Source organism: Cetorhinus maximus, chromosome 2 (genome assembly GCF_964194155.1).
Source record: "Cetorhinus maximus chromosome 2, sCetMax3.hap1.1, whole genome shotgun sequence".
NCBI classification, from domain to species: Eukaryota; Metazoa; Chordata; class Chondrichthyes; order Lamniformes; family Cetorhinidae; genus Cetorhinus; species Cetorhinus maximus.
In genome coordinates, this window is record NC_135880.1 from 178365091 (window position 1) to 178378426 (window position 13336).

Below are 13336 nucleotides of genomic sequence, written 5' to 3' on the forward strand. Positions count from 1 at the left end.
GGTGGGAAAACAAAGATCACAATAAATGGTCGGCAGCTGGAGCAGGTTTCAGAATTTAAATGCCAGGGAACATCTTATCAGAAGATGGTCACTTCCATGAAGAAATCAGGGCTAGAATAGCAACGACAAAGAATTGCTCAGCATGGGAATGAGTAGCGATCTTAAGAAAAGAATGATCAAGACTGTGATTTGGAATGTCTTGTTGTACGAGGCTGAAACATGGACTTTGGGAAAAGCGGACAATCAAAGACTCGAAAGTTGCGAAATGTGGTTCTGGAGGAGGATGGAGCAGGTCAGTTGGAGAGAACATGAGAGTAATGAAGAAGCTGTCAGGATGGTGGAGAGGAAAGATCGTTAGTGAATATCATCAAGAAAACACAACGAGGTTTGGTTGGCCATATTCTAAGACATGAGAACTTGCAGGAGATGATTGAAGGAAGATTAGAGGGATGTAGACCAAGAGGGAGAAAGGGAATGGAGATGTTAGATAGCTTGAAATTGAAAACGGGAAGCTCCTACAAGCAACTGAAGAGGAAACAGTAAGACCATGAGGCGTGGCCATATGTAGAGAGAGCACCTTCCAAACCCATGGCTACTACCATCTAGAAGGACAAGGCCAGCAGACACATGGGAACACCACCACCAGGATGGCCAATGCTAGCAGGCTCTCGACCCCAGATTCTAAGCCACCTTTACTGCCTGTCTTCCCTTCTGGCTGTGAGAAACTGGCTCAGGACAGAGAGAGCACCTTCCAAACCCACGGCCACTACCATCTAGAAGGATAAGGCCAGCAGACACATGGGAACACCACCACCCCTCCAAGCCACCCACCATCCTGATTGGAAATATATCGCCGTTCCTTCACTGTCGCTGGGTCAAAATCCTGGAACTCCCTCCCTAACAGCACTTTGGACTCCCTACACCACATGGACTGCAGCGGTTCAAGAAGGCAGCTCACCACCACCTTCTCAAGGGCAATTAGGGATGGACAATAAATGCTGGCCTAGCCAGCGACGCCCACAACCCATATATATAAATCCTCTCCGCTCCAAGGAGAACAAGCCCAGCTTCTCTATTCAGCTGATTTCCATGAAAAACAGACAGAATCATGGAATTTAATTAACCAAACCCCTGCAAAAGATCCCAGAAATAAAAGTGGTATTTGACCTATTTGGTCACCGTAAGATAGTGAGACTTGTGATGACAATGCAGTTTAACAATGCCAATTCTTAATCCTTCAATGTCTTGGCAGGATGGCCAATGCTAGCAGGCTCTCTACCCCAGATGCTAAGCCACCTTTACTGCCTGTCTTCCCTTCTGACTGTGAGAAACTGGCTCAGGACAGGCCACCTACAAACTGTACGAGCAACATCGAGCCGGTGCTAGAAAATCTGAAATGAAAACGGAACATGCTGGAAAACTCTGAGCAGATGAGGCGCAACGTCTGTTGAGATAGAAACAGAGTTAACGTTTCAGGTCATAATGACCTTTCGTCAGAACTGGAAGAATTTAGTGGTGTAACAGTTTAGAAGCAAGTACAAAGCCAGGGGAAAAAGTGGGCTAGGAGGTCTGAATGTTGAATTCAACAATTTTAGATTACAACCAATATTCCCTCTCGGCTATGTGGTCACTCAGCACACCCAAGGTTCCCACACGGCGTATGTAAAAATATTTAAAGGGCCTGTGCAGTCCAAAATTAAATTAGAGGGTTTGGTGACTATAAAATACGTTTGAGCAGGTGATTTGTCTGGCTCAGGTGCTTTCTCCCTCCACAGATGCTGTCAGACCTGCTGAGTTTTTCCAGCATTTTCTGTTTTTATGTCAGATTTACAGCATCCGTGGTATTTTGCTTTTAGCTTTTTCTGGCTCATTGGCTCTAGACACATTAAGTCTTCTAAATAAGTCTATGCTGAATATAACCATTGCTCCCATTTTATAGGACATCAGTAATGGTAATGGGGGAGATGGTGGTAATGTCACTGGGCTAGTAATCCAGAGGCCTAGGCTAATACTCTGGGGCCAAGGTTTCAAATCTCACCATGGCAACTGGTGGAATTTGAATTCAATTAATAAAATCTGGAATATAAAGCAGTAATGATGAGCATGAAACTATCATCGATTGTCACAAAAAACCCATCTAGTTCTCTAATGTCCTTTAGGGAAGGAAATCTGCCATCCTTACCTGGTCTGGCCTATGTGTGACTCCAGACCCATAGTAATGTGGTTGACTCTTAACTGCCCTCTGAAATGGTCATTCAGTTCAAGGGCAATTAGGGATGGGCAACAAATGCTGGCCTTGCCAGCGACACCCACATCCCATGGAAGAATAAATTTTAAAATGTTTCTGCTGTTGCTATTCACACCTCCTCTCAACATATCTTTTTGTTTCTGTACTTGTCCCCTCACTTACCTCATTTCCCTTGCACCATCATCCCTTTTGTTATTTAATCTCTCCCGCCTTCCACAGAGCTACCCTGTTTGTTCTTTGTTGCCTCTGTACTTAATTAAAACCAGCTACATCTCTAACTTTGAAAGGTCATTGATCTGAAACATCAACCATGTTTCCTTCCCCTCAGATGCTACTTGACCTGCTGAGTATTTCCAGCATTTTGTGTTTCTGTTTCTGTTTATAAATCATACTTCTCTTGGAAGCCTTTGCAGTGCTTTTCTAGAATTAGTTTGTCCTCCTTGGATGTTCCTGCTCATGTCTATGCTAGTTCACTGCTAATGGCTCTTTTTAACAGATGTCAAGTAACAGCTTGAGACCGATTTTGAGTATTTGAGTATTTTATCTTCCTCCCCTTTGCAGTGATGTAGTTGCTTGTCTCTCATCAGTCTTGTCATTCCGAGCCCTGACTGAAAGATGTGTAATGAAATGTAGGTACATATCCTTTCAGTTCAAGGCAAGGCTGCTGTTATTCCAAAACGCCTTGGCATTGCATCGTTCGAGTATGGTGGGTTTTATTCAACAACGTGTCACTGCGCTTTAGGAAGGATGTCAGGCCCTTGGAGGGCGTGCACAGGAGGTTGATTGGAATGGTACTAGGGATGAGGGACTTTGTTTAATGTGGAGACACCAGAGAAGCTGGGATTGTTCTCCCCAAAGCAATGAAGGTAATGGAGAGATTTGATAGAGGCGTTCAAAAATTATGAGGGTTTTGGAAGAGTAAATAGGGAGAAACTGCTTCACTGGCAGAAGGGTTGGTGATTAGAGCACACAAATTTAAGCTGATTGACAAAAGAACCAGAGATGGGATGACGAGAAAGGAGTGATTTTCGAAAGGAAATTGGATAAATACTTGAAGGGGAAAATGGCAATGCTAGTGAGGAGGAGCGGGGTGGGGGAGTTGAATTAATTGGCTAGTTCGTTCAAGGAGCTGCCCTAGGCACATTGGGCTGAATGGCCTTTTTCTGTGCTGTAAAATTCTATCATCTTAGTCTGTGAGGGCTAATATTTGATGTCTCCGATTTCAGCACTTTTTTTCTGATTTGGCACACCTGTAAATCACAACAGAATCAAGGATTTTGAGCTTTGAGAAATTGGTGCATTTGATGGAGATTACAACAAGTAGTATAATGAGTATTGAGTATTGTAATGAGCATCTGCTACCAAATTACTGGGCCTCTGGTTTACTGCAAGCTGCTCAAAGATTTGTTATGGAAACTCCTTTATCACTGCAAGTTGAAAGCAGAAAGAGGCAGTAAGTATCTAAGTGCTGCTGTCAGTAGGTGTGTGTGTGTGTGTTGGGGGGTTGGGGTGCAGAGCGGAGGGAGTGTCTGATAGCTAACAACTTCTGTCCATTCAGAAGGAGGCCACCTAGAAACATCAAAGGAAGTTGGCTAATACGTGAAACCGGATTTATGTTGTGTTGGCAATTGCAGTGGTTTCTGCTGCTGTGCAAGTGTGTGATCTGGTAGAAGCACTCAGTGTTTCTTTTAAGCATAGTTTCCAGTCAATTACACGTGATGTGTTTGGACAGGCTGTATGTTTTCCTCTTGTAGGCAGGAATTCTCAACTGGAAATCTGTTAACAATAAGGACTGTGTTGTTTTAGAATTAGATCAATTTCCACAATGATGATCTTCAGAAATTACTGTCCTTGTGATTAAATAGTTTTTGTGGGTTTTGTTAAATTGCAGTGTATGGAGTTTGCTTCCCTTCCACAGTTTAAGCTTATGAAGGCAGTGCTACACATTCTAATTTTCATTTGCTGTGAAACTGGGTTCAAAAACAGAATTTATGGTTGATTTCCACTCCTCCCCCCTCACTGAACCAAACTAGCACAACATTTTCAAAACTAGGGCTATAAATGTAAGATAGTCAGTGCAGGTTGAGTATCTTTTATCTGAAACCCTTGGGGCCAATTGCGTTTCGGTGTTCAGATATTTTCGGTTTTCGGGTCTACAGTATATATGGTAGGCCCAGGCCTACTTACATTACCACAGCCTAAGCCCAGGCTAGCTATAGTCTACAAATACTAGGGCTGGGATTTTCTAGCCCCGCCCACTACTGGGATCTTCTGGTCCTGCTGAAAGCCAATGGAATTTTGGCTGGCCCGCCGCATCCCTCACAGCGGGTCCCACCACGGCAAAGCAGGAAAATCCCGGCCTAGGTTGTTTCTCCATTTGGCAACTCTCACACCTTACTTCTTACCTGTTAACACTTGTTACACCTGTAATATAATATTACATTGCTTTATTAACATACAAATTAACTGCAAAGCCATTCAAAAAATGTTCAGTTTTGGATGTACAAATGAAGGATATTCGACCAGTAATAAATCCAATAGGGAATTCAGGAGAAACTTCTTTTAACATAGAGAGTGGTGAGAATGTGGAACTCACTACCATATGGAGCAGTTGAGGTGAATAGTATAGGTACATTTACGGGGAAGCTCGAAAAGCACTTGAGGGAGAGAGGAATAGAAGGATAAGCTGATAGGGTGAGACAAAGAGGTTTGGGTGGAAGCTTGTTTGGAGCATGAACACCAGCACAGACCAGCTGGGCTGAATGGCCTCTGTCTGTTCTGTGAATACAATGTAACTCTATGTAAAGAAATTCATACAAAATGTTAGCTTTTAAAAAGCCGAGACACGGTGTTTCAAGAACCAACACATGACGTTCTGGACTGTACAGCCGGGTAAGTATTAAAACTAGAAAAGCTTAAAATGTCTATAGAGTTTAAATTGAGATTTTGAAGGATGAAAGAAGAGTGTCTGAGGTTGGGTAAAATTTCTGTTTATGTACAAGGCGACTAACATGAATGTATTGCTTCTATAACTAGCATTGAATGACGTGGGATATATTTCACAGAAGCAGGCCATTCGACCTAAGCAGTTGATGTGGGTGTGTATGTTCCACTTGAGCTACACTCACTCCACCAGAGTAACTCTCTATTCCTTCTGCTTTCTGTGTTCCACATTCTCACCACTTGAAAATTGCATTTCAAAACAAATTTCCCAAGTGCCATATTGGCCGATTTGTACCATTTGCTCCCAGAAGATGTTGCTTCAGTAATTCTAAGGAAAGTAGTAAGGGTTACGAAACCAAGATGGGTACATGGAATTATGAAACAAATCAGCCATGATCTAATTGAATGGTGAAACAGGTTTGAGGGGTTGAATGGCCTCCTCTCATCCCAATATTACTAGAACTGCCCTAGGTGATTTTGACCAAACTTTGAGCGCTTTCCTGCCCATATCCTTCAAACCCTTTGTGTGTGGACATGCTGAGATTAGCCAGTGTGTCAAACCATTTCCTGCAAACCTTCCCTACTCAAAACACTCTTCACTCAATAACTTTTGTGACTCCTGGATTTGCACTCAAACCTGATAAAAAGCTTTTCTCTCAACAGAGGGCATTTTTTTTCCTCTCACATTATAAAGAAACCGCAACTTCTGGAACTCTGAAACAATATTTGCTAGGAATGGAGCAAGCTCATCAGCACCAGAAAGGAAGCAAGACTTGCATTTATATAGCGTCTTTCACAACCACCGGGCATCTCAAAGCACTTTACAGCCAACGAAGAATTTCTGAAGTGTGGTCACTGTTGTAATGTTGGAAATGTGGCAGTCAATTTACACACAGCAAGCTCCCACAAACAGCAATGTAATAATGACAAAATCTATTTTTTGTGATGTTGATTGAGGGATAAATATTGGCCAGGAAGAACTCCCCTACTCTTCTTTAACATAGTGTCATGGGGTCTTTTTGCATCCAGCAGAGCAGGCAGACATTTGGTTTAGCATCTTGTCTGAAAGACAGCACCTCCAACAGTGCAGAACTCGCTCAGTACTGCATTGACTTTGATTTTTGTGCTCAAGCCCTACAGTGGGACTTGAACCCAGAACTTGTGATTCAGAGGTGAGTGTGCTACCAACTGAGCCACAGAGAGGAGGCGATGGATTGAACTTTCAGATATTCATCCCTTCGTCAGACCTGAAAATAATAAATGATGAACAAGCAGTTTAATAGAATCAGAACAAAGGAGAGTGGAAGGATTCGACCATAGGAACGGGAGGAGGCCATTCAGCCCCTTGACCTTGTTCTGCCATTCAGTGAGATCATGGATGATCTGCGATTTAACTCCATATACCCACCAATGCCCCATATCCCTTAATACATTTGGTTAACACAAATCTATCAATCTGGGAGATAAAATTAACAATTGCCCTTGTACCAACTGTCATTTGCGGAAGAGAGTTCCAAACTTCTACCACCCTTTGTGCATAGAAGTGTTTCCTAATTTCAGTCCTAAAAGGTCTGGCTCTGATTTTTTAAAACCCTGTCCTCCTAGTCCTAGACACCCCAACCAGCGGAAATGTTGCTCTCTATCTATTCTATCTGTTCTCTTTAATTTGAAAGCTTTGAATTTATATACATGGTCATTTTGTTTCATATTCTTCCGCTTCTTCCTTTACCCCGCTGCACCCCCACCCGCCACCAATTCACATGCCCCATGAAGAATTGGAGCCCCACAGTCATGAGTGAAATGTTGTAGAATTGGCCAGCTAGTCAGTACACTGTGTTGCAGATCGGGCGTGGTGTTGAGTCAGGAAATCCCAATAGTGGTATACTGCTGTGCACAGATCCTAGGTTTCCTGGCACTAGATCATCCTACAGCTGGTGGGCACCATACCAAGACCAACAATAATATCTAGAGACATAGATGTCAGTACTAGCCTTGAGGCACATTTAATTCATGCTGACTTGGCCCAGAGTGTTTTACCTTTGTTCTGCACTAGGAGATGACTGGTTATTTTAATTAACTGCAGTATTAACCTTGGTAGACTGGCGAGGTGCCTGAATATCCATGTTACATCTTGTTTCTAGGTCCTAAGTCCCATTCACCTATAACCATGTTCGTTGACCTACATTAGCTTCTGGCCCAGCTATGCCTGGACTTCTCAGCCTCTTTGTTCAAATTCCTCCACGGCCTCACCCCTCTTTATCTCCATAACCTCCTCCATCTCCAAACACCCTGCAAGATTTCTACACTCCTCCTCCCAGTTCTAACCTCTTGCACATCCCCGACCAATGGTGGCTGTGCCTTCAGTTGCCTAGGCCCTTTGCTCTGGAATTCCCTCCTTAAACCTCTCCACCTCTCTACCTCTCTCTCACTCTTCTTTAAGATCCTTTGAGATGCACCATAAACCAACCTCTTTGACCAAGCTTTTGGTCACCTGTCCTAATATCTCCTTATGTGGCTCAGTGTCAGATTTTGTTTGACAATCACTCCTGTGAAGCCCTTTGGGATGTTTTTCTACCTTGAAGGCGCTATATAAATGCAAGTTGATATTGATGTAAGTAGTCAAGAAGGCAAACAAAATCATTGCATATTCACTCCTGAAGGCCATGAGTTCAGCAGAGACATGAACACAAAATCGAGACCGACACTTGTGGAGGGTAGATCACTGAAAGTATTTAAAGAGGAGGTAGATAGATTTTTGAAATATTGGGGAGTGGAAGGTTATGAGGAGATGGCACGAAAGAGGAGTTGAGGCCTGGGGCAAATCAGCCATGATCTTATTGAATTGTGGGGCAGGCTTGAGGGGCCGAATGGCCTACTCCTGCTCCTATTTCCAATGTTCTTCTCCCTCAGTATGGTGCTGAAGTATTACTGCACTGCTGGAGGTACTCTCTTTCAGATAAGGCATTAAACTAAGGCCCCTTCTGCCTTCTCAGGATATCAAAGATCCCATGACTTATTTGAAGAAGAGCACTGGGGGACTACTCCTGGTGTCCTGACCAAAATTTACCCTCAACTAATGCCTAAAACAGATGTTTGGGTCAGTTATTTGATTGCTGTTTGTGGGAACTTGCTAGCGCAAATTGCCTGCCATATTTGCCCTGTGCTACAACAGCGATTACAAATCAAAAGTACTCAGTTGGCTGTGAAGTGCATTGGCATGTCCTGAGGCTGTGACAAGTGCCACTGAAATGCAAGTCTTTTCCTTATATTCTACAGCATAATGTTTGGTGATTTTTTTTTTTGCAGAACTCTACAATTGTGCCATCTGTTGAATTGCTTTTTTTTTTACAGACTGACTTAACAAGATACTCTTGAGCTGTGTTGACAGTTTCCAGGACAGTATACTGTGGGCTGTGTTACGCTGACTGCCTCCTGTCGTAGTGAATCATTGAGTGCTCGTGAATAGCTGGAAAGGAACCAGTGTCTCTTTCCTTCTAAGTGCACCCTCTTAACAGTTTGACTTTTAGTCCTGTTTCCTCTCAATGGAACATCTTTTCTTTGTGTACATTATAGCACTGAGTTGCTGTCGGAGGAGCAATACAAAGGCTGTATTGTTCTTACAGCCCGCAAGCTGGAAGGGGCTCTCATCTAAGCCACCCTGTACGTTCGCCCAATGCTTTCAGCACAAGATGAAAGGATTGGATTACAATAGAGCGTGGAAGCTCTATTAAGACTGCAGCCTCGGGCTGTTCTGTAGCATTAACACACTGTTAACAAGAGAAGGCAAAAGACAAAGATTTTTTTTTGGTACTTTTTTTCGACCTGCCTTTCCCACTTTCTTGTTTGGTTCTCTACAGCTGACTGGCGACATGCAACAGGACAGAAAAAGGCCCGCTCGCTCCCTCCCGTACAGCCCGGCTTCGAATGGGGGGCGCTGCCAATCACCAGGCTATGTGCCCGGCAGAGTGATGCCAGTCCGGCCTCCTCCTGTTCCCGGGGTGTCCGATCCCTCTGTGCAGTGGAGCTCCTCCAAAACTGACAATCAAGCCACCTTTATGCACCGAGGAGTCAGTCAGCGGCACATGTCTGAGGACTTGGGCAGAAAGAAAGTGAAGAGTAGCTACATATGTGTTGCTGTCTGTGTGGGTATATTGCTTATTGTGCTGGCAGTTGCCTTGGGAACCAAATCAAAGTTCGAGCGAGATGGTAAGTGTCTCTACATACGTGATCTTGGCAAACACATAGAATCATGGAATGTTTACAGCACAGAATGAGGCCATTCGATCCGTCATGTCCGTGCTGACTCTCTATAAGGACAATTTAGCTAGTGCAACTCACCTGCCTTTTCCTGTATCGTTGCAAATACTTTCCGTTCGGTTGCTTATCCACTCCCCTTTTGAAAGCTACGATTGAACCTGTCTCCACCAGCCTCTCGGGCAGTGCGTTCCAGATTAGAAACACTTGCTGCGCACGAGTCATTTCCCTCCTGGTTTGGTTCCTTCCATTCTCGAGAAATTGTTATGTAACCAATTTCCTACTTGCCTCATTAGCATTGTGAAGCCATTCTCTGTCATTCTTGGGCAGTTGACAGTATTTCTGTTTGTATCATCTCCCTAAAATGTATCTTTTCCTGCAATTGCATCCATGGTTTACGTGACCCCAGCTGTGCCTTTTTTTGGTTCAAAAAGAAACACTTGCAGTCAGAAAACGTTCTCATTTCTGGATCTGCGCTACAGCACAGAAACAGGACCCCCGCACCTCCCCCCTTTCCTCAACACAAAGCCAGACCTGACCCGAATCCACGCCCCTAAGGCTCGACCCGACTCACCCCCACCCCCCCAAGGCCTGATCCAGCCCACACCACCGGCCCCACCTGACCCCCAAACCCCAACCCCAAGGTCTGACCCGACCCATCCTGACCCCAGCTCACCCCCCACTCAAGGCCCAACCCAATACCCCCACCCCCCAAGGCCCAACCCAATACCCCCACCCCCCAAGGCCCAAGGCCTGACCCAATATCCCCACCCCCCCCAAGGTCCGACCCGACCCATCCTGACCCGAACCCACCACCCCAAGGTCCGACCCAACACCCCCACCCCCCAAAGTCCGACCCAAACTGACCACATCCCCCCCACCGAGGCCCAACCCGACTCCACGCAGATCCTGCCCACTTACATTATACACTTAGGTAAAACCAAAATACCGCGGATGCTGGAAATCTGAAACAAAAACAAAATGCTGGAAAAACTCAGCAGGTCTGACAGTGTCTGTGGAGAGTAAAACAGAGTTAACGTTTCGAGTCCGTATGGCCCTGAAGAAGGGTCAATTGTCACCCCTTCGGAAGTTACGGCCCACTACTTATAACTTGTGATTTAGTTTGCTTTGAAAATGATACTTTAAGGTTTTCACTGGGGTTTTACCCGTACTTTTGGAACTCTTCTGGGAAATTGGCTAATTAAAAGTTCTCATTGGATTGTATCAGCTGGCTTAACTGGAAATCATACAGAAGGAGGCCCTTCAGTGCATCATGCCTGTACTGGCTCCTTGAAAGAGCTATCCAATTCGCCCTGCTTTGCTGTATCCCCAATACCCTGTAAATTATTCCCTTTCAAGTGATTATCCAATTCCTTTTTTTGAAAGTTACTATTGAACTTGTTTCCACCGCCCTTTCTTACAGGGTGTTCAAGATCATAAGAACTCACCGCGTTTATTTAAACAATTACCTTTTAAATTAATTACCTTTCCTCTGTACGTGTCTTCTGGTGTCGAATCCTCGTGCCAGTGGAATTAGTGGCCTGTATTTAATGAAGGCGGCGTGAGTCTCGCCTAGTGGCTGTGGAGCCAGTAGGAGTTCCGCTTCTTTCCTGGAAGGCCCACTGAAGTGCCACTAAGGCACTGGACGGACCAGCAGTGGGCCTTCCCTGGGATCAAGAACCCTGAGGCAGAATTCCCGCCTGCTAAGAGCTGCCTTCCAATCAGAGACCACCCGAATGGCTACTGCTGGCAATACGCCCACACAAGGCCCAGCAGCCCTGGTTGCTATGGCTGGATTCATGCCATGGGTGAGCGATTGGCAGTAGGGGGGGTGTCGCGGGGTGGGGGTGTCATCGGGGTGGGTGAGGGGGTGAGGGGGTTTGGCCCTCAGCGGGTACACCCTTCCTGATGCTGGGTCCCTCGATCAGGCACTGAGTGCCTTTGAACAAGGGACCTCCCAATCCTGGGAGCCCACAAGAAAGTCTGCACACGCTTGCTTGTTGTGCTGCCTGTATGGTGACCCTTCCCCCTCCAATCTGTTCATACCAGTGGTGTTGGTATGAGACCCTTAAGTGGGCATTAATTGGCCACTTAAGGGCCCCAATTGGTGGAGGGGTAAGAAGGCCGTCCACGGGTCTTCCTGCCATGGACAATCGGAGTGGAGGCGGGAAGGTGGCAGGGTACGCGCCCACCTGACTAAATACCCCACCCGCCACCAAACCCACTATGGGAGGGCATTAAATACCTCCCAGTGTCGTCTTATTTACCCTGTCAAAAGCCATCATCATTTCAGAATTAAAGCAAATATTTAATATTCCAAATGCTGCCCCCTGGAGCTGTGCAGCCTTTGCATTGACAAGAGAATAGCTGACAGCAGTCCGAGACTAAGGTAATTGCCTTGCGATATTTCAGAGAACTGTCCCGATCAGAAATTTGGACTTAAGGACTGGAATCCGGGTCATGACAGACAGAAAAGAATCATCATCAAAAGAGGAGATAATCTTCGACTAGTTTCATCAGCAACTGTTCATTCCATTATCATTCAGCATGGAGGTGAGATTGCCAATTCCATTACAAGGGCCTCCGGACAACTCTTCTGCAGTCATTTTTTTTATTCATCGTGTTCATATTTCCTGTCTGCTTTTCATTTGGCTGAATAACCATTTGTTTAAGTTATTGAATAATATTGTTTATTTTGTCACTGTTAAAAGCATACCCCTTTTTTATCCATTCATGGGATGTTGGTGTCGCTGGCTAGGCTGGCATTTATTTTCCATCCCTAATTGCCCTTGTTCAGAGGGCATTTAAGAGCCAACCACATTGCTGTGGGTCTGGAGTCACATGTGGGCCAGACCATGTAAGGATGGCAGATTTCCCTCCCTAGAGGGCATTAGTGAATCAGAAGGGTTTTTTATTACAACAATCGACAATGGTTTCATGGTCATTATGATACTTTTAATTCCAGATTTTTATTGAATTCAAATTCAATCAGCCGTGGCAGGATTAAAACCTGAGTCCCCAGAGCATTACCCTGGGTCTTTGGATTACTAGTCCAGCGACAATATCACTATGCCATCACCTCCCCCTTTCCACTCCACCACCCCCAAATTGTCTACCCTCATCTCTTGAAGATAAAAATTACATACAATTTTACAAGACGGGAACAGACCATTTGGCCCATCTAGTCATGCTGATGTTTATGTTCTATTTGCGCCTCCTCCCACTCCTCCTCTGTTCAACCCATCAGCATCCCTCTCTCGCTCATGTGTTTATCTATTTTCACCTAAAATTTAACTATGCTATTCCCCTCCACCACTCCCTGTGGTAGCGAGTTCCACATTCTCCACACTCTCTGGGTAAAGATGTTCCTCCTGAAACTTTTATTTGATTTATTAGGGACTATCTTATGCATCTTATAAGTTCAGTTTCTGTCCCCAGGTTTTGGACTCCCCCATCTTCTCTGTGTCTATCAAGCCTTTGCATAATTTGAAGGACTTCCATTGGGTGACCTCGACGCACCAATTATTTTAATTTTATTGGAACCAATAGAGATGAGCCTTTGAGCAGAATGTTTGGACATCTGGAGGAGGGGCCTCAGTCACAGCTCCACCCTGGAGCACAGCCATTGTGGATCCCAATCCTTTCCTGATTTGAGATGAGCTACGTCAGCACAGATCAAGTATTGAACCTGCCTTGCCCTAATCTGCATGGCTGCATTTCAAACCAAGTGGTGCACATACCCACTGAGCCATTGGGCGATTATCTTCCCTCACCTCCCCGCTTTAAAAATATACTGACTGTTAGTATATTCCATCTTGCAGCAACTTATGCTACACCAGGTTTTTTTTAAATTCTTTCATGGGCATCACTACCCATTCCTGTTGCCCTTGA

At 44.9% G+C, this 13336-nt stretch overlaps 1 protein-coding gene across 2 annotated transcripts in view; it reads left to right on the top strand.

Moving 5' to 3' along the window:
• The window catches only part of cemip2 (cell migration inducing hyaluronidase 2), an 82807-nt gene that overhangs the window by 16479 nt on the left and 52992 nt on the right, over window positions 1-13336 (top strand). For both annotated transcript variants that reach the window (XM_078529772.1, XM_078529779.1), the window contains exons 2-3: window positions 9049-9397; window positions 11858-11998. In XM_078529772.1, the coding sequence (XP_078385898.1) occupies window positions 9061-9397; window positions 11858-11998 (478 nt within the window). In that variant the 5' untranslated portion in view covers window positions 9049-9060. The remainder of the gene's footprint in view (window positions 1-9048; window positions 9398-11857; window positions 11999-13336) is intronic.